Source organism: Polypterus senegalus, chromosome 9, assembly GCF_016835505.1.
Source record: "Polypterus senegalus isolate Bchr_013 chromosome 9, ASM1683550v1, whole genome shotgun sequence".
In the NCBI taxonomy this organism is placed as follows: domain Eukaryota; kingdom Metazoa; phylum Chordata; class Cladistia; order Polypteriformes; family Polypteridae; genus Polypterus; species Polypterus senegalus.
This window is the reverse complement of record NC_053162.1, coordinates 133,298,751-133,323,072: the sequence shown is the minus strand read 5'-3', so window position 1 is coordinate 133,323,072 and position 24,322 is coordinate 133,298,751. Positions and strand designations below refer to the sequence as shown.

Sequence of the window (24,322 nt, the reverse complement as noted above, 5' to 3'; positions counted from 1 at the left end):
AAGCTCATTTAAGAAGCACATAGTGATTCACACACACAGAGTACATAGAAGAACACATACAATATGAAACATTTAACATGCTACTTTAGTTAAGACAGAATCTGAGAAACTCTAGTAAATTAAACATTGATTTTAAGATTAAGTTTACAACGTTCTACTTTAATGACAAAATAAACTACTAGACTGCCTAAAGTGGACATTTTTACCTTTTTTTCACTGTGTCCATGTTTTTTCTTTTCTCTGTACCGTAATACACATATGACACTCAGATGGTGGGCAACGACTTGCCTTTTTACAGCGACTTTGATATCTGACCACTTCTTTTTATTTTGGCATTGTGCGACTTTCTGAACTTGAACTTTTGATTGTCTCCACCACACTGTATCACTCAATTGACTTTCTTTTGTTGTTTATACCACTGCTTAAGCCAACAAATAGTACATTTTTCCTTGTCTCAACTTCACATTTGTCGAAATTCTTTTTTTTACATACTTTTTCCATTGTCTTTTAGCCAAACACTAAAGGGAAACGTCTATTTATATTGCGGCAGGTGTGTGCAAAAGCATTACTTTTAACGCTGACCGGGATTTATGGAGCTGAAGTGTGTGGAAGTTGGCTAATGCAAGGTTTTGTGCATCTGAATTTTTTTCTGCATATGCACATTTCCACTTTTGCCCGTACTCCATGTTTTAGTGTGAATTTTACGTACGCCGTTATGCATGAGGCCCCTGGTATTTATATATAGTAAAAAACATTTGTGCTTATTTAAAAAAATACAAAAAATGTAATAATAAACAAAGAATAACCCGGACTAAAAAAGGAAAGATAAAAACAAGAAACCTAGTAGCACTGTGGGCATCCTTTACATGGATTTAGATCCTAGTCTATCTGGTGTTGTGGTTTGCCCACTTGTCAAAAATCAAGCATCCTCTGCCTGGTCCTAATTTTCTTGCACTCTAGAGTCTTGTTTAGCCTTTAAACAAACAGGTCATCAAGGCAGTACATTTGCTTCCTGTTTTGGACAGAATCAGAACTGTATCTCTGCTGTTACCTTTTGATATTAATAGTAACACAGTGCTGACGTCATTACTGCAGAGTCCTTCTCTCTCACAATTAGAGAGTTAGGGTGCCCTTTTAATTTGCTGAGTTTTCTGTCTTCTAGAATATTGCACATTTTCTCTCAGCTCACCACTCACTCTTTCCTTCTTTGCTGCCTTAAGAACCTATGCTTCCAGGACATTGGTAAGCAATAACAAATATATTGGCATCCAGTATTCCCACACAGATCCTTAGTGGCATGTGGAGGACCTCTTATTTATCATAGTCCATTTTATTCTTCATCTCAAACATAAAAGTAGAGTTAACTTTAACACCACGTCAAATTAATGCCACCACAGTCCTTGGAACACTTGGGGCAAATACACAATAGTCTTACTTCTGAGCATTGGCATCTGCAATTATGCTGTGCCATGGATCCTATTTGTACAAAGTTTCTATCTGACTGTAGAGTCTTGTATGCATACTGATGTTATTCATGGTGAAAGAGGCATGAATACCCTTTCAATTTGTTCTAGGTAATTGACTGGAAAAATTCTGGAAACATTTTGGACAGGATAGCTACTCTTATCAGGAGTGTCTACTATCTCAGACCTTCTCTTTTTTGACAATAGGTCTCTGATTATGGCTTAGAATAGATTAAAAGTCTTAGAAAATAGTTTTACAACCCTGCACATACTGACAAATGTCTAACTTTCCAGTTTTCCACAAAATGTGTTTTATTGGGCTGGTGTGCATCTAGAATCTTTGTGCTGACAGTTTTACTCTGATATATGGTGTCACGCATGAGCGCATGGGGAGCGGCTTAAGGGCCGCAACAAATTGTGCTGTGGGACAATGGTGGGGTACTCACCTCTCTTTTCTTGTTCCCTTAGAAAAACTGAAGCACTGCTGCCATAAACAAACTTGGAAGTCTTCTGCTACAACCTACTTCTGGGGTCCTTTCTAACTTCCGGTCCCCCAAAGATGACATCACTTTCCCATCAACTATCACGACTTTCCCCATCATTTCCTATTGCACCGTTATAAATTGTCCGACATCCTTTGTTTTGATGTCTGTTGTAGTTTGGTTAGAAACAGTATATGGGGCCTAAACACCCCCCAACCTTTATACTTGTCTGTGCTTTTTATTACAGTGGCGTAGTTGGCAGGATTGAACGCCCGAAATGTCTGAAGGGCAGGATTTAAATGCGGTCCTGACCACCATGGCTAATGAGCTGCAGGCTCTTGAAGTGGATCAGGCTGCCACCAAAGCAGAATTGGCGGAGACCAAGAGACGGCAGGCTGCAGCGGAAGCGGCGAAACCCATCGTGCCACTCTCAGAGGTGGATGACATCGAATCCTACATTGCGGTGTTTGAGAGGACTGCCTCTCGGAATCAATGGCTGTAGGCGCAGAGGGCCTCCATTCTGGCATTGTATTTGAAGGGACCCATGCAGCGCACCTATCACGATCTCCCCGAGGAGGAGGAGGCCGCCCAATACGACCTCCTTAAGACCGAAATAGTCAAATACTACAGCGTAACCTCGGTCTAGCAGGCGAAGGAATGGCGGCTGTGGAAATTTGACCCCCAAGGCCCGGCGAGAGCCCAGGTGTTCGAGTTCTGGGGCAAGCTCGGGTGCTGGCTAAGGCCAGATGTGAACCAGGCCCACCAGGTAGTAGAACAGATGGCCTGTGAGGGGTTGGTAAACACCATGCTGGACGATCTTGCCGGTCCAACGGCACTCTTATAAATATATAAATGGTCTTTTGGAGGTCCTGGTGTGCCAACTGGCAGTTCTCCAACTCGGGGGGTTGGAGAAGCCTGCTTGCGGGGCCCGACAGGGACACGTCGCCACCCTGGAGCCCCCTGTCAGGTGGCAGAGCCTCCACCAAAACCGAGGGAGAGGGGGGCCTCCGCGCTGCTCTGTTACAAATGCGATGAGGTGGGACACCTCCTTCTCAACTGTCCTTTCAATGCCGTGGAGCCGATGGACTGCAGCTAGGCCAAAGGAGAGAGGTATTGTGCTCTGTCCAATTCCCTAGCAGTTCCTAATACAGAAGTGGTGTTGGTGAATGGACACTCGGTGGTGGCACTGTTTGACTCCTGGAGTAACATTTCCATTGTTGCTCCCCGTTATGTGCTACCATGACAATGGGTGGCTCAGAGAATGAGCGTGACATGTGTGCACGGGGAGACCAGATCATATGGTCCGCAAAATGTTACATCTCCTGGAAGGGGACGCGGAAACAACTGCTCGTCGCTGTTTTGCCTGAGCCCCTCTTTCAGCTTATACTTGGACAAGACTGGTCAGAGAATAACAGTGGTAGAACAAAAGCCATTCCCACATCTAGCCTGGGTCTGATTATGGAGGGTCAAGAAGCTCTCCCGGCCGCTCCCACGCCATGCACTTTGGTGACGGTTGATGATGCGGACTCCTCTTCGACGACGGACCCTAACCTGGAAGTGCAACTGGGTGGGGCTCCGAGTCGGACAGAAGTTCCCACGGACTGCCCACCTGACCCGCTCGCCGGCATGGAGCATCAGTTTCGCTTTACGCCGGCGTCATTTAAAAGAGAACAGTGGAACGATGATTCCCTGAAGTTCGCCAGGAATGCTATTGTTTCCGTAGATGACATACCATCTGTAGATTCCACACAGCCGGTGCCCTACTTTGTTTTAGACAATGATCTGCTGTACCGGGTGGCAGAACATGAAGGTGAGAGGCGGAAACTGTTGCTAGTGCCGCAAACCTACCAGCAGAAGGTCTACAAACTGGCTCACGCCCACCTCTTAGGCGCCCACCTTGGGGCCGAAAAAACATTGGAGTGAGTAAAGTTTCGATTTTATTAGCCTGGAGTAAATGAGGACTTCCGTTGTTTCTGCCAGTCTTTTTTTTAATTATCAAATTTTTTTTGGTAAAAAGGACAAGAAAATGTAATATATATTCAAACCTACAAAAAGGATATAGCCAAGAAATAAACCATTAGAAGGTTACATTATAATAAGCAGAAACAATAATACAACTAAACACAAACTCATCCACTACACACCTACCCAGGAAAGTGACAAACAGAAAGCTTCTCAGTCCAAGGGTCACAAAAAGAACTGGAAATGTAGACCACCAGGGGTGTTACCTACCAGTAAAGAGAGAAATGAGATGGAAGAGAATGAAAGGGTAAAAAACAAGTTTCACAGGCCATACACTGCCCAGTCCTTAGCTATCTAGATAGCATTAGTCCAAGTCTGAATAGTGGAGCTTGGTGAATGGTTGATCCTTGCACCTGAAAGTTCTAAATGTAAAAGATTATAGAAAGAAGGTTTCAAAGTGAGTGGAGAAGACAGCTTATGTTTCCAGTGCACTAACAATCCAACATTATAAGCCTCAGCAGGAGAAAAGAGAACAATAAAGAGAAAATCCAATAGTAGCAACATTTCAGCAGAAAGAGGGACGTGACAGGAAAGAATTAAAGAGGGGAAGTCAGCAACACACTACAGCAGGGGTACCCAATGCGTCGATCGCGATCGACCGGTAGATCGGAAAGGTAGTACAGGTAGATCGCATTGCATTAAAAAAAAAAAAGAAAATGTAAACGTTAGTCTATCATATATCCTCCCTGTGGCATTTGCCACTTGATTGACATACAGGGTGGCCAGTCTGAGATCTCTTCTCTTCTAACACACTGGTCATCCCGCACGCACAATCAAACGCGCGAGCTACTGCAAAACTCCGGCTGTGATCTTGTGAGCCTTCCAATTTATATCGACTAAAGAAGGGCTTTAAAAAAAATTGTTTGGGGAGGGTATGGGCTGGATGTGGAATTGGAAGAGGATTTTTTCTCACAATGTCACAATCGAAATGCGTTTGTTTGATCTGTCAATCTATCATTGCTATTCCAAAGAAGGAAAATGTGGAAAGGCAGTTTGGAACTGTTCATAAAAACTACGAAACTGATGTCCTTCTAAAAAGCGATCTGAGAAAGGAGAGGGAACTAAAATCGCAGTTAATCGGACAGCCGTCATTTTTCACTCGGCTGAATTCAAAAGCTCCTTGACTGCGTTATTCGGCTCTACTTATTTATGCGATTCAGCCTTTTCCCACATGACAATTATTAAATCCAAATACTGTATTTGACCATAAATGTATTGAATTGTTATTGTGCCATAAAGGTTATTCAGTTATGCAAGGTACGACAACATACATTTTATGTATAAAGTATAGTCAGTATGTGTGCGTGTGTGTGTGTGTGTGTGTATATAGCAATATATAGCATTTTAATGAAGGCAGATCATTTCAATCTGGTCATTTTAAAAGTAGCTCGCAAGCCGAAAAGTGTGGGCTTTTCCTGCACTATAGGATCAAAAAGAAGCCACAGGGGTACACTCCCAAAACATGTGGAGGGAGGTTCCAAGAGGGAGGAAAAGTGGAATATAGGATCAGAAGCTAGGCCGATTAGGTGATGAGCTCATGGGGAAGGGTATAATTGATGCATCGTTTAATTTTCTTTGTGAATTAAGAAGGAGAAACCTAACAGTTACGGAAGTGTCTTTAACACAGGTTACTGCTTTCAGTTAAGGCAACACCAAACAGTATATATGATAACACTTTAGTTTAGGAAATGCAAAAATGAATATATTACTCATTTATTCATATGTAGCAAGACCTTAAACAAAGGCAACTTTTGGTCTTAATTGTACTTAGAAGGCATGAGTACAGTGGTTATTCGTGTATGTGCAGTGTGACATATTAAAAATTTAAGATATACTGGTAAAATTACTTACGAATATGAAGGATTCTCATGTCTTATACTGAAGCAATATTAAGGTGTCTCACATAAGCCACTTCTGACAATTCCAAATTAAAATTATTTTAGTTGGGCACATTTCACAGATTAATAACTGCTTTACTGACGCTTTTATAAGTGTTATTAATGCCAAAAGAAGCCTTTGTTACATAAGATTAAATGAGTAATAGATGTTTTCTTGCAGTACCTAAACAAAAGTGTTACCGACTATATACCATACCATACCATACCATACCATATTTATTTGTTGAGCGCTTAAAAACACAGCATTACAACTGACCAAAGCGCTGTACAGTTACAACAAGCAGGACTAAAAGCAAAATATTAAAAATAAACATTAAGAGAGAATTAAAACAGAGATACTAAAAACAGGTCAAGGGACCAAATAAAATAGAGAAAATAGCAAAAGACAAGTGGAAAATGAATTAGGTTAAGAATTAAAAGCCAATGTGAAGAAGTGCGTTTTTAGGCGAGATTTGAATGTGGCGACTGAAGCGGCTTGCCTAACCACTAAGGGCAGGGAGTTCCAGAGCCTGGGTGCACAGACGGAGAAAGCCCTTTCACCACGAGCTTTAAAACGTGCCTTGGGAACGGTTAGGAGCAGCTGATCTGTGGATCTAAGAACACGAGGGGGATTGTGACAATGGAGCAAGACACTCAAATAGGCGGGGGCTAGACCGTTTAATGCCTTATAGGTTAGGAGGAGAATCTTAAAATCGATTCTGAATCTAACCGGCAGCTAGTGAAGGGTTTTCAAAATTGGTGAAATGTGTTGGATTCTGCTACTTCCAGTTAGAAGCCTTGCAGCCGCATTTTGGGCCAGTTGGAGTCTAGAAAGTGTGGCTTTACTGATACCAAAAAGGCAGGAATTAGAGTAGTCAAGCCGGGACGTAATGAATGCATGAATTACTGATTCCAGGAGGTGGTTAGAAAGAATAGGCTTGAGTTTGGCGATTCGCCTTAGATGGAAAAAGCAGGATTTTACTGTGCTGTTGACTTGAGCATCCATTTTCAGGAACGTATCCATTTTGATTCCAAGATTGGAGACAGACGAAGTTACTGGAATGGGAAGAGAAACGAGGCCAAGGGGTGGAGCCTGTTTGCAGTCGGGACTAAAACAATGACCTCGGTTTTTGAATCGTTCAGGTGAAGGAAGTTTACAGCCAGCCAGTCCTTAATGTCAGATAGGCAGTCGAGGAGAGGTTTGGTGGAGTCAGTTGGCTTGAGGGAGAAATAAATTTGGCAGTCGTCAGCATATAGGTGATATGAAATTGCATGCTTTCTAAAAATTGCACCTAAAGGCAGGATGTAGATTGAAAAAAGTAGTGGCCCTAAAATGGAACCCTGGGGAACCCCACATGGGAGTGGGACTGATTCAGATGAAAAATCGTCTAGCATGACTCTGAGAGTCCTGTTGCAGAAATATGACCTGAACCAGGTATATAAACAAAACACTAAACAGAAGGATATATGAATACATTTTCTGGCTTTGTCGTAGCTACTAAGTTACAGCAATAGTTCTCAGAATCCAAGTAGGTGTACTCCTGGATTCGTTTCCCTTGCCTCCAGGTGGATGGGATGCTTTGTCCCTGTTTCTTCAATTATCATGGGAAATTTCTTGGGCACAAATGGAAAGGCATTCATCATGATTAATCTTTCTTTTCCCACATTCTGTTATCTCTCTTTGGCTTAATGTACCATTTGGCTAGGGGCTGTACTGCAGTTTACATTCTTCTTGTGGTTTTACATACAGCAGCCCACGTTTGTTAACATAAAAATGACTTCTGTGGGCAGCTGGTGATCAGTCAATTCACTTCTTCAGCAAGACAATACCAAACTCGTTTTGTTTCTTGCTCTGTGTATGGTCTCTCTTGCTTGTGCACTTCGCTGTACTGTGGCAATGTTGGAGTATGTGCAGCACCCACTTTCAACTAAATTACAAATGGTTTTCTACTTTTACAGTCTGGCATTAGGTGATCCTTTGAAGTTAACAGATTTGCTCACCTGGGTCCTGCCGTAGAGTAGAAGTTAAGGCCAGGCAGAGAGCAGAGAGCTAGTGCTTGCTATGGGTTATAAAGGAAGGAGTGGACATTTTGCCATTAATTTCTTGAGCACATGTAAGCCTGAACGTTTGGCTGATAAGTGGTGCAAGGCCTTGTTGATCAAGATTGCCAATGACTGAGTTATGGCTCTTTGTTTACTGACTAAGTAGTAGACTGTATAAGACTAAGACATGACTGGACGTCATTTGCCTGTGACTGATCAGTTTTATTAGATGATACCCAGAGACTTCACTCCAAAGAGATGCTCTGTGAGGAGAACTTACAATTTAATAGCTTGAAGATGAAACCTGTAGCTACTGTTTATGCAAAAGAATTGAGTCCTAAAGCAAAGTAGGCAATGCCACACTTTCTACATTCTGACATCATCATATTGCTATTATTTTAGATTGTATTACAAGAATTGCAAATTCTTGGATGATTTTGCAACTGCATCCATCTATTTGTATAGCAGCAGGGTTATTATGTGTGTGCAATTTAAGGTGGCACTGAGGTATGCACGAATTCCAGGTATGTGGTTATTTTCTCAACAAATTCTTATAGTTAGCTGGTAGTTTAATGAGGAAAAGTTTTTTTAGGAAGCCTGGACTCTTTTTGTTTTTTGATTAAGACTTGTAATGGTCAATTTTCAAACAGAAGCCAGCTAGTTGTGTGGAAGAATAATTTTAGGGTAACATAACATTCCTCTTTAAGAAGTAGCATAAAGGGTTAATAAATGTTAGAAACAAGATAAAGATCAAGTGAACAACAAAATGTACACTGAAATATAAGAACTGGTTTAGGAAAAATACTGAGATGGTCAAGTAAATAAAGAATGTACCAGAAGAAAGGTTGATGTAATACAGTATACAAAATGTACTGAAGGATGACTAAGAAATCAGCAGATGTCCTATAAACAACGAGAATGGACAGTTGTTATATGCACAGAAATTTCAAGGGTGGTGTATCTCAAAAGGTATAAGAAGAACCAGAATATAATAAAATAGACTTTTATTTTATATAAATCATGTGGGTGTAAACCAACGGACCAACCAGACTAAAATGTATGCATTGATTGATACTGTATGTAAATTCAACAGTTTATAAAATGAACCTCTCCTTTGTTTCTCTGACCATTCTGACCAGGAGCGGACTGGGTCTCAAAACAGGGCTGGTCATCCTTCAATGAGTGAGTTGACGAGGTAATTTTCTCAAAACTTGTGACGAGTATTCGGCTTGCTACTTGCTATGAGTCTAAGATATGAACTCTAAACTGTTGCCAAACTTAATCTGTACACTGTTGTTTAGACACTGACTTGAAATTTGACAACATGCTTAGACATAAAATTTAACGAAAAATAAAAATGTAGTAACACAGCTTACATGTTATTAGAGTACATGTCAAATGTTAATGTCATGTCCAAGTGCCAGTACCCTAGTAGGCTGGTAGCTTACGTAGTTCACTGATTTTAGCAACCACATCATCAATACAGTACTGTTAGTGTCAGGTTTGGCTATTGGATACTTTTCTCTACCGACATCAGCATGAACGCCTCAAGATGTTTCTCCTCGTCTGTTTTGCTTCATCCATATTTGACAATAGACGCTGAATGGCTGAAATGAACAACAAAGATACGAGGTCAAACGAGGATGAGGTCATGAGTGGGTGTTAATAGAACTTAATTCAATGCAATTCAGTGTCAAATACTTACCCATATAGGCGGTTAGGCAGCCTAAAGCAAAGTAAGTGATTACAGGTATGAAACAGTTATTTTCAACTCGACAATAAAACTGTTCATTTACAATGGAATAAATTATAACCGAGGTTATAATGAAAACCTCACATGATTGAAATGTTCCATTAACTTAACGATAAACTATAAATGCCCCGTCCTAATATGAATAATTCCTATCCTGTGCTTTATAACTTTATTTCATCATAGGCCTACTAATAATCGCAGCTGAAAAACACTAATTATTGCTCACACCGACGACCAGAGAACAATAACATGCATAATACATAATCTAAACGAATTATTAGTACCGAAGAATTTAAATACTAGATACGAGATAAAATAAATTGCAATAATGTATATGCTAACCGAAATGTATCAGTATGGAAACAGAAATCGGCAAAAGGCAGTTTTGACCAAATTTTTCGCTGCAACGTTGTGTACTAAAACAACTTGATGACGAAATATGGTATATTATATAGGACTTTAAAAATCGCAGCACCAGACAGATAATTTTTAGTAGTTTTGGAGTTTAGAAAACGGCCGGCCCATGACTAGGCCAGAGTCCGCGGCCCATCGGGCATTGCCCAAATGCCCAAATGGCTAGTCCGCCCCTGATTCTGACCATGCTGTAATAGACTGTTTTTAAAAATGTTCCCTCCAAGGCATTTTGCCGAGGAGTAATTAAAAGATACAATGGACATCATTTCTCCTGCCTGCATACTGAATTGTCCTGTTAAAGGATGTTTCTGTCTTATTTAAGATGTTACATTTCGTCCACTGTTTTTGGCGCTCAACGGGCGTTCCGTACCCCGGAGAGCACTCCCTATCGTCGAACCTGAAATGGTATAAGGAGGTATGTTCATTAGTTCTTTTGAGGATAAGGCGCTGGGTTATATACCAAGCCGTTAGAATAGGGAGTGTTTTCTGTCTAGAGTTAGAATAGTTTTTAGTGTAGTTAAGTTGAGTGCATAAGTCCTATTAAGAAAAGGAATTGGTCATTAAAATAGGAATAGGATTAACTCTCAGAGACTTCTTGTCTCCGGTTCAAGTGACTCTTGGAGTCGGTTCAAGCAGTTTAACTGGAGGACGCTTCACGTGCATGTTTATAATGTCTTAAGATAAAAAAGGCCTTCTATCGAGTTGTGGATATATGCGAATATAACAGATGGATAATTGCAATTTGAGGTACTGGAATAAGTTTAGCTTTTAGTGTTTTTCGGTTAAGAGAAAGTGAATTTTGTGAGTGCCTTTTGCCTACTAGAGAGAGCATACATCATCTCAGGGATTCACCAGGGACTTAATGTATAAACGGTGAGTACGCACAGAAATGTTGCGTAAGAACTCTTCCACGTTCAAATCGCGATGTATAAAACCTACACTTGCCATAAAGCCACGCACATTTCCACGGTACCTCATACCTTGTCGTAAGTTCTCCTCTCGGTTTTTGCAGACTTGTGTGGTGTTCTTGTGTGGTTATCCTTTCCTTTCCTGACACGGCTTTATAAATACACTGTTTATTAGTGTAATGCATCCATTTTCAAACCCGCAGAATCCGAATACAGGGTCACGGGGGTCTGCTGGAGCCAATCCCAGCCAACACAGGAACCAATCTTGTGCAGGGTGCCAACCCACCACAGGACACACACAAACACACCAAGGCCAATTCAGAATCACCAATCCACCTAACCTGCATGTCTTTGGATTGTGGGAGGAAAACGGAGCGCCTGGAGGAAACCCACGCAGACACGGGGAGAACATGTAAACTCCACACAGGGAGGACCCATGAAACGAACCCGGGTCTCCTAACTGCGAGGCAGCAGCGCTACCACTGTGCCACCTTGCCACCCTAGTGTAATACATCTGATTGTAATTAACCTGTAACAATATAATGGTCCAGGGAATAGTCATAGAGTTCCAAATACCATAACTGCTTTAGCATTGTTACTCTCATTGCACCTTCTTTTTCTTCTTCTTCTTCTTTCAGCTGCTCCCGTTCACTGCACCACTCGGGGTATTTATATCACTGTATCTGAGTGTGAATCATAGCAGCAGCTGATCGGAAAGAGAATTATCGGTATACATCTTCCAGGACACGCTGTCTCAGCCACAGCAAAACGTTACAAAGCCTTTCCTGTACGGACCTCGTGGTTCAGAAACAGTTTCATCCCGAGAACTTTAAATGCACTCAATCAATTGCTCCTTGTAGAACTATCTGTACTTATAAGTACAATCACACCACTGTAAACTTGCACTACAGTTATAATATCGCACAACCTGAGCCACTTTATAAAGCGCATATTTACATATGATCACAATATCATTTTTAAGATGAAATGCAGCATAATATGTTTATTATATTATACAGATAAAACTTTAACTTCATTTAAATAATCTATATTCTTCACTTAAATAATCTATATTCTTCACTGGGACTGGCGTGAAGGATAGGATAATTAAACATGTACTACAAAGATATTTCAATGTTCCTTAAACGTTTTGAAGAATCGGCGCTCTAAGCTTATAGATGGCTTAACGTCTATTACAGAGCTGATTGTGTGGCGATCGGTTACTTGGAGAAAGAAAAGCAAGAACTGCAGGGGCGGCCACACCAATATATATTGAATATAAAACAGAAAGAGAAAATAACAACACAGCTAAAAATGCAGCGGTAAATTTCGACAAAAGTTAAAACGCTTTTGTCATGAGCATGAGACGGCTATGCAGTGTCCGCAATGGACGTGGCCATCCACCGTGCATAAGATACCATATTGACATTGGCGGGTGAAGGGGCCACCGATTCTTTCTCTGCCCAGGGCCACCACGAGCCTACAGCCGCCCATGAGTACATGCAATAAATTATTTCATCGATGGTCGTGCACAATACTTATATCATCATGAAAATGATGTCACATATACATCTCAGTATGTTAGTTATTCAGAGAGCTGTAATATCACGAATGTCATGGATTCTGTGTCAAGTCGGAGGAAGAGAGCCAGTTTAAGAAGCAAGTAGTGATTCACACACATAGAGTACATAGAAGATCACATACAAAACAAAGCATTTAACGTGCTACTTTAATTATGATGCGATTTGAGAAACTGGTTAAACGATTTAAAGATGAAGTTTATGATGTTCTACTTTAATGACAATATATACTACGTGATTAAAGTGGAAATTTCGAGATTGAAGTTGACATTTTGTGCTTTTTCCCTACTGTGTGCCTTTTTTTTCTCTGTACCCTAATAAGCTTTCATATGACACTCAGACGATGGGCTAAGACTGACCTTTTCACGGCGACTTTGATATCTGACAACTTCTTTTTTATTTTACGGCACTGTGCGACTTTGTGAACCTGAGCTTTCAAGTTTCTCCAACACGGTAGGTCCCTCGATCAACTTCCTTTTGTTGATTATATCACGGTTTAAATCAACAAATAGTATGTTTTTCCTTTGACTCCACTTGGTATTCGCTGAAATTATTATACTTTCCCCCATGCCTTTCCCATTGTCTTTTCACAGAAGGCTGAGCTTAAGAGCGATTTATATTGATTTGCATATTCAAAGAGGCGTAATTCTGGGAGGAATTGGGGCCGGACAGCACACGCGTGCACGAGCGTTACTTTTCATGCTGACCGGGATTTATGTAGCGGAAGAACGCGGAAGTTGGAGTACGTACAGATTCCTGCATCTGGATTTTTCTGTGCGTAAGCACATTTCGAGTTTTGTGTTTACGTCATGTTATACTGTAGTGCGAATTCTATGCACGGCGTTATGCATGAGGCCCCAGGTCGCATTGGAGGTTGCTGGTGAGTAAAGAATAGTGCCGAGATCACTGCTCGTCGCATGGCAGATTCATTTGGATTGCTGTCTAGAAGAAGTAACCCACTATTGTCTGGGGGAGTTGCCCAGATCTCTCTCTGGGTTTAGCAAAAGGTCTCAGTAGACCGTAATGCTGTAAAATGAATAGAGAAGTCTTAGGTTCAAGTCCCAGTCACGTAGTAAGGGAGATAACTTCCCCACCTCAGTAAAAAGGGAAGGAGGTTAAAGTCCTCCCTAAGGTAATAAGATTGCAACTCGTGGGAGAAACAGAATCCCACAAGTAGAACAGAGATATGAAATTATAAGTAGTAAGAAAAAGGAATAGGGAAGGTGTATAGAGAAAGTAAATAGACATCTTGATGCGCTGCGAATTTAAAGAAATGTGTGTATGAGGTGACGTGTTAAAAGAATTGCTTCGTGTGTCGGAATTTGCGTGTATTTGTATTTAACTGAATGTTTAAAGTCCTTGGTTCGCTTCCCAGGTCCTCCCTGTGTGGAGTTTGCATGTTCTCCTTGTGTCTGCGTGGGTTTCCTCCGGGTGGCCCGGTTTCCACCCACAGTTTAAAGACATGCAGGTTAGTTGCATTGGCGATTCTAAATTGTCCCTAGTATGTGGATGTGTGTGCCCTGTGGTGGGCTGGCGAACTGACTGGCGTTTGTTCCTCCCTTGCGCCCTGTGCTGGCTGGGATTGGCTCCAGCAGACCCCCGTGACCCTGTGTTAGGATATAGCGGGTTGGATAATGACTGATTGACTGACTGAATGTTTAAAGTAAAATACATTGTGTCCACAAATTTAGAACTACCTGACAAATTTCCAGAGCTCGGAGTTGATTTGGGTTAAAATATGAGTTTTGAAAATGTGCAATATTTGGTAAAATGAAAAAGTCTCCACTTTGCTTATAAAAAAATGTTATGTATAAAACATCTTTCCTTCAGACCCTGATCAAGTCTTAAGGAAAGATGTTATTTGATAATTATAAAAAAATAAAGGAGACAATTTCTTTCATGGATAAAATGCTGCTGGTATGTGTATGTGCATGTGTGTGTGTGCATTTGTTTCGGCTGACGTACTGAAAAGGCTCTAAATGTGATGGTGCATATTTGTCATGGACATTGTTTTAAATGCTTTCCATGAGCTGTTAGGTGATTGTCGTAGGAGTGATATGGTGGCGCAGTGGTTGGCACTGTTGCTCAGCAACAGGAAATAAACGATCAAACTTGATATATTCTCAACATGGGTTAAAAAAAACGTAAGGAAAAGTGTGTAAATGCTTTAAATAGTAGATGCTAAATAATAATAATAATGAAACTTGAGCAAGTATAATGTGTAAAAAGACAGTTCAAGTAATATTTAGTATGTTGTGCAATGTGAAAATGATCTCTGTGACTGAAGTATTTTTGAAGGAATTTAAGTGAATTTGGGAATGTTTGTTAAAGACAATATGTGAAAATATGTGGTGTTGTTTGAAATAAGGAAATTGATAAAGGTGTGCATAAATATGTTTTGAAATTAAACTTGAAAATGCATATGTTTAGGTCCAATTAAACATTTCCTGCTTTAATATAAATGTGTGTGCTTTTTTCATTGAGTACTGGCCATATTCAAATGGAAGAAAGTTCTTTTAGTAATTTTAAATTAAATTAAAAGTAATCCTGCGGTGGGTTGGCACCCTGCCCGGGATTGGTTCCTGCCTTGCACCCTGTGTTGGCTGGGATTGGCTCCAGCAGACCCCTGTGACCATGTGTTTGGATTCAGCGGGTTGGAAAGTGGATGGATAGATTAAAAGTAAAAAAAGACATTCTCCAGGATATCAAGAAAGCTGGTGATGAGCACTGGCTTCTAGTCCAGGTAGTGTTCTACTATATTAAGAAAGATCTACTTTGTTTAAACTAACAAAAACATTTTGGTTTTTCTACAGATCAACACTCTGGAGAAGCTGCAAGAAGCATTTCAGGATGATATCGATGAAAAAGTGCCAGGAGGTTATGGGTAAAAGAAATCAATATTATTAAGCATAGCTAAATTTTATATATCAGAATATTTTCTTTTAAGTTTTGTATGCAATGGTGCTATGCAATGCAATGGTGCAATGCACTAACTACCATGAGAAAATTTTTAAATAAAATAAGATTTTATATATTTGATACAGTGTGAGATATTGATTTCTTTTCCCATCACTCCTTGTTCACAAGTAATTTGAATATCTTAAGTGTGAAATAGAATGTTATTCTTGAATGACTACATCGCTCATAGAAGGTTTAGCTTTTATTTTCTACCAGTAACGGCGTACGTGCAGTGAATACACTTGACTTGAGCATTCCTCGTTTTCACACTCTTTCACTGTCTCTGTTTACCATTCGTTTGCTCAGAGGTTGATGCGCTTGCTGTTTCCTAGAAGCTCTTCTTTTCTCCACCCTAGCGGCCCGCTGCTTCTTTTCTTTCGCATTAAAACTGATTAAGTTAGTTTTTTTTGGTACTTAAGTCTTCAATCTGCCTCAAGAATGATTAGCGAATGTGGTGGGGAATGAGAACGGCGCCCATACGCATGCGCGCTGTCGAGAGTTGATTCTACAATAAAATAAAAATAAAAAGAGTAATAAAAATCATCACCGAAAGCGGATAGTAGACGTCACGTAGTATATGTGTACCAAATGCCAAGTCAATAAGTAAAACGGTTTGCGAGCCACAGGTGATTTAAAATCCTGGACAGACAAACGGACAGCCACGGTAGCGCATTATATAAGATCATAGCCGTAAGTAGAAATGTATGTGTCAATTTAATTAGTAAAATACTAGGTTAAAGAAAAATACCTGGGATATGAATATAGAAACTGTTTAGTTTTAATGTTAATGGTTGAGAGGTAATAATAGATGTATTTTAGTATTTTAAGTTAATTATAACTTTTGAAAATAACCTGTTAGCCTTAGGTGAACTACAAATTTCCTTTCTAAATATTGTAAATCCCAAGACTGCACATAATTGAGTAGTATTCTGTAATTAGAGCATTTGGGAAAGGGTTTTTTATCTCATTTCCAGAAATAATTAGGAATTTACCAGTCCAGACAGCGGATTTCTTCTTTGACTTCTGCTTGCTATGCTGTGTGAGAGATATTCTCTGATATTATATTACATTCATTATGTCTGTCTTAGGCTTCAGTTCAAGACTGGAATAAGAAAGGAAAGTAAATACTTTTCTACAGGAACCTCCACAGAACACAGCTCTTTAACTAGTAACCTCCACACCACTCTCCTTTCTCTCTTTTTTGGTTTGGCTTGCCACTCCTGGACATATTCATGTTCTCTATGGGAGAACTAGAACATTCGGCCCCTTACCCAGTTGTAGTAGTTAATGGGACTGGATTCAGAGGTTTTCACTGACTGATACACTTTTACTCCACATCCCCTCTAAGGAGGGAAAGATTGATATTTAGTTACAGGTTATGTGCCAATAGTTTGAATATTTTGAGACAACTGAATGTTTTTCCTTTGGTATTTACTGTGTATATATATTAAGACTGACTTTATTTTATATTGTGGTGATTTACTTGTTATGATGAATATGCTTTTGAGTGGGGTCCACAACAATGGCCAAACTAGATACAACTATAAAGATTGTTTTTGGTTTTTTTTTATTGAGGGGTCTATTTTTTTGAATACAATGGCTACAATGAATGGAAACTTCTGCATTGTGCTTACCAGCTGTAGAATTCATTTTTGACCATTAAAACAAACTGGCTAACAGACGAGCAGAGACTGGATAAAATGACTGTTTTACCGCTAGTGTTATTTTTGATAAGGAGTACCCCCAACAAAACAGGCCTAATATGTCATGAGACACTATTTTTGGGATCTATAAGTAATTTAACAATTACAGATGAAGTACTGAAATGTTGAATAACATGGAACAAAACTTAAAGTCTTTGCACCTGCAGGTAAAAGCTGTTTTTCCTAGCACATTTTTTATGACAGTGCTTGAATTTGAACCTGGAGACTGAGCTGTGCTAAAGGTCTGCAGACAAATGAATCATCTTGACTCCAAGGAGAAGCAAGCCATACCAGAGAGGGGATCAAGGTGTGGACCAGGCCACTGATCAATTGAATACTGGACAACATACTCAAATTTCAGTCCAAGGCATCACGGGTTCCTGCTGCTAATAACTCAACTGGGCAGGTGACCATTGATGCCAAATGATCATCGTGGGTCCAGAATCTAAGAGGGCTGCCTGCATGACATCCAGCTCAGAGCGTCATTCATTTGGTGAAGAGCTCCAGATATTGATATCCTTTGTTTTAGGGTATAGGACCCCAAGACCTAATTCACACTTTTACTGTGCAAGGTTCTATGTTATTTGCCACAGAGCCCACTTTAACTGTCCTTGATTTGCCTTACAATTTATCCATTCGTTTGCAATTTTAAGGTAGTTGTTGACCAAGTACTGTACTTGAATTCTTCTTGCCCTAAGAGTCGGAACCACAATTTAATCTCTATTTTTCTGCAGCAACGTCTTTTAAGGAAGATTTGAACCATGGAATTATGGATAGTATAGGAGGAAAGGCTAATTATCTGCAAGCACAGCAAAACAAATTAACTCCTTTCATAAGCAGTATGCATTTATTGCACTGAATAATTATTATTTAAATTGTTTAACCTGTATAGCAATTAGAGTAGTATAATTGAACAAGTTTAGAAAATGAGATTACCATAATATGATCAGCACACAGAGTACAGGCAATGTGTAAGAGTAAATATTTTTGGATAAATGTTTCTAGTAAGTCTATTGATACTTGGTGAAAAAAAATATTTTAAAGATTAATGTTTGTATGTAATTTGGACTGCTAATCAAAATTGAACACATGATTATTAGCACTTGTAGCATTACCACTTAGTCAGTCCAATTTAAGCTTTCTTTGTTATTGATTTTAATAACAGAATGAATAATAGTTTAACATAAAGGGAACATTGTTAACTGTGAAGAATGGTAGTAAACTTGAGGGACAGTCAAATGTTTTAGGAATAGAAATACTCAGAACAAATCTATCTACTGCTATAAGGTGAAGATAAAATTTAAAATAGAAGTCTAATACATCAAAATGCACCATTTGTTTGATAACTATTGTTTTTCATGAAGAATGTACATTTTATTGTGTAATAGTAATTGATACAGAAGGATGGAACAAATGTGAATATTGATATATTAGGAACTTTGCATTAGGATTAGATACAACATAAATGGTATGATACCAGTTGTTAAGGTTTAAATGTGCTAAATTAGATAAATATACAAATCTTTAAAGTCTGTAGAACATGATATAAGTTAAATGCAGTTCGAAGGATAGTGGTAACAGTGATTTTGGGAACTGGGGTAATTAGAGCCGTATAGACAGAAATAGTTGGTGGGAATACAGGACAAAAAAATTATAATATCATGGCTTCTTGGGCCTAAGTAATACAGAAGATAGCAAAACAAAGTAATGAATTTGGCACAACAGAGATGGAGTGTCTTGTGCATGGAGGGTGAGTGTGCAGTTTGTGAAATTGGAAAGCTTAGATACAAACCAAGGATCCCAGCTGGTGGCAGAAGACTTTAACATCAATAAGAAGCTTAGGTACAACCTTTGCAATTTTAATGTGACCTTGACATGAGCCAGTGGCTTGCATTAATGAGTTGTGCTGTCATCTTCTGAAGGGAGGATTGACACCTACTTTTAGCAAGATAGCGCAGGATAGCTGTTGTTATGCAGCAAAGGTGATCATCTAATTGAAGGCCACAGCAGTATGTAAATTGGGGCAACTTTGTGAATGAGAGCACAAGGATGTGAGCATGGTCGTTTGTATAAGGATTCTATCTGGTTATTGTTGTACACATCATTGGCACCATAAACTAGGGACTTTGGATGTTTTTGAAGTAAATACTTGGGCTGTTTGTATCACCACCAACAATAACACTGATGAAAGACACAGGACTAGGTACACTACCTGCGGTGGGTTGGTTCCTGCCTTGTGCCCTGTGTTGGCTGGGATTGGCTCCAGCAGACCCCTGTGACCCTGTGTTTGGATTCAGCGGGTTGGAAAATGGATGGATGGATGGATACACTACTGTGAACCAAGATAGCTAATGTTTGTTGGATAAGAAGGAAATCAAACAGTTGTTGACAATGCTTTTATCATTCTACATGGAAGTTATGAGACACAAATCTGAGATTTATAGGGGAAAGCATGTAATGTCAGTATACTCTGAAGAAAAATAACTTTGATAAATGTTATTTAACTTGATTTTCTATGTTCACTATTATTGATTTTATTAGCTATTATTAGTTTATGTGATTTATTTTTAGGTATTAATGATTTGCACTGATTTATGTTATTCCCCAAATGCAGCGAGCCAGGAATCCTTTACTTCCTTTTAACCTCCAAGGGGGACATATTCAGTATACACATGTTTTATACAGATTAGGAATAGGGTTACAATAGGAAATTATTCCTTACAGTTTTAGTGAGGCTGTATGAAGTCCCAAAGGGGGGAATGTGGATGAATAATTTTAGGGTAACATAGCATTTATCTTTAAGAAATAACGTAAAGGGTTAATATATGTCAAGTGAACAACAAAATGTACACTGAAATCTAAGAATTGGTTTAGGAAAAATACTGAGAGAGTCAAGTAAACAAATGATGTACCAAAAGAAAGGTTGATGTAATATACAAAATGTACTGAAGGATGACTAAGAGATGACTAGGAAATCAGCAATGGACAGTTGTTGTATGCACAGAAATTTCAAGGGTGGTGGCTCATCTTCTATAAGAAGAACCAGACTATAATATAATAAATGTTTATTTTATATAAATCATTTGGGTGTAAAACAACTAAACCAACCAGAGTGAAATGTATGCAGTGACTGACACTGTATGTGAATTCAACAGTTTATAGAATGAACCTCTATTCTTTGTTTCTCTGACCATTCTTATCATTCTGACCATGCTGTAACGGACTGCTTTTAAACAATGCTCCCTCCAAGGTATTTTACCGAGGAGTAATTAAAAGACACAATGAACAGCTTTTCTCCTGCCTGATTACAGAATTGTCCTGTTAGAGGAAGGTTCTTTCTTTAAAAAGATGTTACATTTCGTCCACAGTTTCTCCTTCCAGTTTTGATATTTTTGCCTATTAAGAATTCTCTTTTGTGTATCCATGTTTTTTTACATTTCTCAGTCTATTATTTTTTCTTTCATTTTAGGCACCAAGCTCATTCAGTCTGTGTCCAGTGTGGAAGATGAATGTTCTCTTTGTTCCCTTGTACTAATTCATGTCTGAGAAGTAAGCTTTATGATACCATACATTATGTAAAAGCATGCTTTGATGAGCAAATAGAAAAATATTTGTCTAAAACACTCAAGGTCTGAGCATTCCACACATGAGTCTGCCTTATCACGGTTTCCCTGAGTTTACATCTGAACGCCATAACAAACGGGGCCAAGAAATCAAGTTGCACAAAGGGGCGTTGAAGGGGCTTAAGGATTGTGTATAATCAACGTGTTGACTGTTACATTTTATAATGATATTAAATCACGCATTCTAGGGGTAAAAAAAATTTGCCCCACCCAACAGACGGGGTTCAGAAGAGCCCTGACGCTGTCATGTATATTGATTGTCTGCCTTTCTGAAACTCTTCTCACTGTGACTCTGAAAAATAAAGCTGCTATATAACCACACCTGCTGTCTTGTCTGAAGTCTTTGTCCACACCAGGGACAGCACCAAAGATGTCAGTGTAACGTATTCTGCCGAGGTGAATGGTAAACACTCAATGGTTTAGCAACAAAACTGCCATTATCTTTTGCAAGATCTTGCTAACAGTCCTTTGTTGATGATTTCTGTCAAACTGAATATGCCTTTGCTTCATTAAGATCTTTCAGTCTACTCGGTATGATCCCATTATTTTGCCTCTAGCACCAATCCAGTCTATCTGAGGTCTGACTAAATAGAAAAAAAGTCCCACTTTCCATTGCAACATTTGGTAATTTATTCTATATATCTGTTGTGGACAAAGTGGGCGCTGCCATTTTGCTAGGCTTGTAATGGCACACAAGGCCTACTAAGACAGCTGAGGTCCCCACCTGCATTCCTGAGTAAATGGATGAACTACAACTTGTACCAACAGTTTGCTCAGCCCTGTATTTCAACTGATAACAAAGGTGTACATCTTGCACTTTAGGCTTGATAACAAAGGTGTACATCTTGCACTTTAGGCTTGTTACTGTGAACTGAACTCTACCTGGATGTGATGCACCAAACAAGTCTACAGGCATTGCTTCTGTAACTGGAAGTGACGTCGTTCCAGTCACAAGAGGTTACACATTCCTTCAAAACTAGGTGTGTTGATGTCTCAATTCTCTTTGTAGAGCCAAAAAAAGACAATTTATGATCTTTGGAGACCTGAAAGCTGATAAATCACTCTTTCTTTTTGGGAAATGAAAGCTGACAAGCTGCTCTTTTTGGGATAAAAAACCACCCGCTGTTTGTGGAGCAAAGAGCTCAGAAATCTTTCTTGACCCGGGAAGATACTCGCCATAGAATCTTGGAGCTGGATGCCCTGAACTAACTTTAAGATACACTCTGCCAAGCAAAGCTCTGTGCCAGCGACTGAACCCAGTTGAAGAAGATTGAGAAGCAGCATTACTTCATGCAGTAACCAATTTAGCACATACACTGTTGTGGCAGAAAGAATAATGCTTTTCACGTATGTAGGTACAGAGGACATTGCAAAGAGCCTAAGAGCAAGTTAAAGAAGATAGCATCACATCACAGCACGGACAAAGGACCATATAACACCAAGAATGCACTCCAATGAAAGCAGTCTTGAACCTGAACCCGAAGTGCAACAAACAACTCTACACATTGGACAGTGTCCTTAAAGCCTTGATATTGTAAAAGTGTTTATCTGTGCCCTGATAAATCAGAACTCGCCAGGAAAGAGCTGCCCTCTTCTGTGTTATGTTTGTCTGTTGTGTCTAATGTCTGGTTCTTTTATGTCGATATACATGCAGTTATTGTGATTCTATAATCCTTGTGCTTATTAATAAATGGTGTTAGTCTGTTTCTAAAAATGAGTGTGCTTCAGTTACCTCGATTTAAGCCAAATTGCTGGAAATAGTCTCCCACAGAGAAAGGTGAGGACAATAAAGTGGAAGTCTTATTGAATTGGCAAAGGCAAAACTGATAATTAATTCTATAAAAACTATCTTTTCCTACAGTTGTTCTTTGTGTTGAAATAAAACTTACTAATTACTACTTACTAATATCTGTATGAAATTTGCCCTTAACAAGTTTTCCAACGTTGCCCCCATGTTGTTCTTGAAATGTAAAACAAAATAACAAGGCAGAAATGCTGCCTAAATTCAAAGTGAAAATGAACATGTAGAGTATTTAGCCCTGAGATACCTTTAGAAAACTATTTCTTAATACACAAGAAATAATCTTCAAGGGCAGGGCTTATGAAATTTTTATTTTTCTTGTGACTCAATCTTGCCCTTCTTAGTGTCTTTGAGACCCAGATCTTGATCACCATCATATCAGAGAGGTGTACCCCCTTAGAGAATCACCACCAACAGCTGAGGTTAGGTTGAGGGAGAGTTTGGCTTTGTCCAACTTGGAGATTTGGGGCCAATGTCTTAGCGTAGCAATCTTGATTGCTTAAATTTTCCATAACAACTCATGGCGAGACACTTTGCAAAAAACCTGGACTACACATTTTAATATAATGGGACAACAGCTGGGATAGAATGACGTGCACATATGTAATATATTTCACTTTCTTAGGATTTAGATTTTTTTTATTGCACTTCATTTCATCCTATATTGTTGGTCAGTATTTTCTGAAACCACAATTTATGCCTACATTAACTGGTTAAGGGCAAGCCATTACAAAACACATTCACTCATGCCAGCTAAATTACCACTGCCAGTGAACCAAACAGTATGTCTGCACTGTGGGAACAAATCTCAGTCCCAAGAGGAAATATGCAAAGTTAAGAGAGCTGTGAATACACATTGTTGCATCACCTGCTACTGTGGTATACCCCAACTTCAAAATATTATTTATAGGACACTGACCAAATTAGAATTAACTAAGTAAAGCAATATTAAGTGTAAGATTCATGGGGCTATTTAGTGAGCAGGGCTTGACTATTAGGGACACATCTTTCAGGATCATTCTAGAATTTTCTTTCTGCAGCACTCCTCCATAAATCCTAAAGATTAGGCTACAATGAAGCACGTTCCTGAGAGAAACAAATCATGTGCTGGTACGGTTTAGTGCAGCATGATCCACTGATTTACTGCAAGTACGGCTGTAAATAAATCTGAATGCAATTAAGCCTCTGTAATAAAGCCCTATAAATAAATAACAATGCATAAAGAACAAACATTCTTCCTACCTGGAATATTTTGCAATATCGAGGAAAAAATTGACATCATTATTGTTTAGGCAGAAATAAACCACCGTGATTTTAAAGAATTCCTGTTCGGTGAAGCAGAAGGGGGATCTTCTCTGATTCAGTCCTGCATGACTTGCTCATAAAGCTCATTTGTTGATTTTCAAAATAAGAGTCCCTCTCATAGGATTACTGATTCAGTGCTACGCAAGGCACTTCAAGGCAAAGCATGCTGTACACTAATACAGATGATATCAACACTTTTTTTTAATAATTTAAGTTTATTTTCATTTTGTTTGACTATTATGCTTTTCTAGTCTGACAATTGTTTTAGTTGATTCACACAGTGGAGCAGGTGTTAGTGCTGATAATGTAGAATCCCAATGCTCCAAGTTTGAATAACTGTCAGTGTGGAGTGTGCATGTTTGCTATGTGTCTGAAAGGGTTTTTCTATGA

The 24,322-nt window shown here is 39.3% G+C and overlaps 1 protein-coding gene across 1 annotated transcript in view; it reads right to left on the bottom strand.

Annotated features, from left to right (window-relative positions):
- Nucleotides 1-23,975, bottom strand: part of LOC120535824 (beta,beta-carotene 9',10'-oxygenase-like) — a 78,691-nt gene extending 54,716 nt beyond the window's left edge. The window contains exon 1 of the mRNA XM_039763921.1: nt 23,870-23,975. Coding sequence (XP_039619855.1) covers nt 23,870-23,909 — 40 coding nt within the window. The 5' untranslated portion in view covers nt 23,910-23,975. The remainder of the gene's footprint in view (nt 1-23,869) is intronic.
- Between the last annotated feature and the right edge of the window lie 347 nt (nt 23,976-24,322).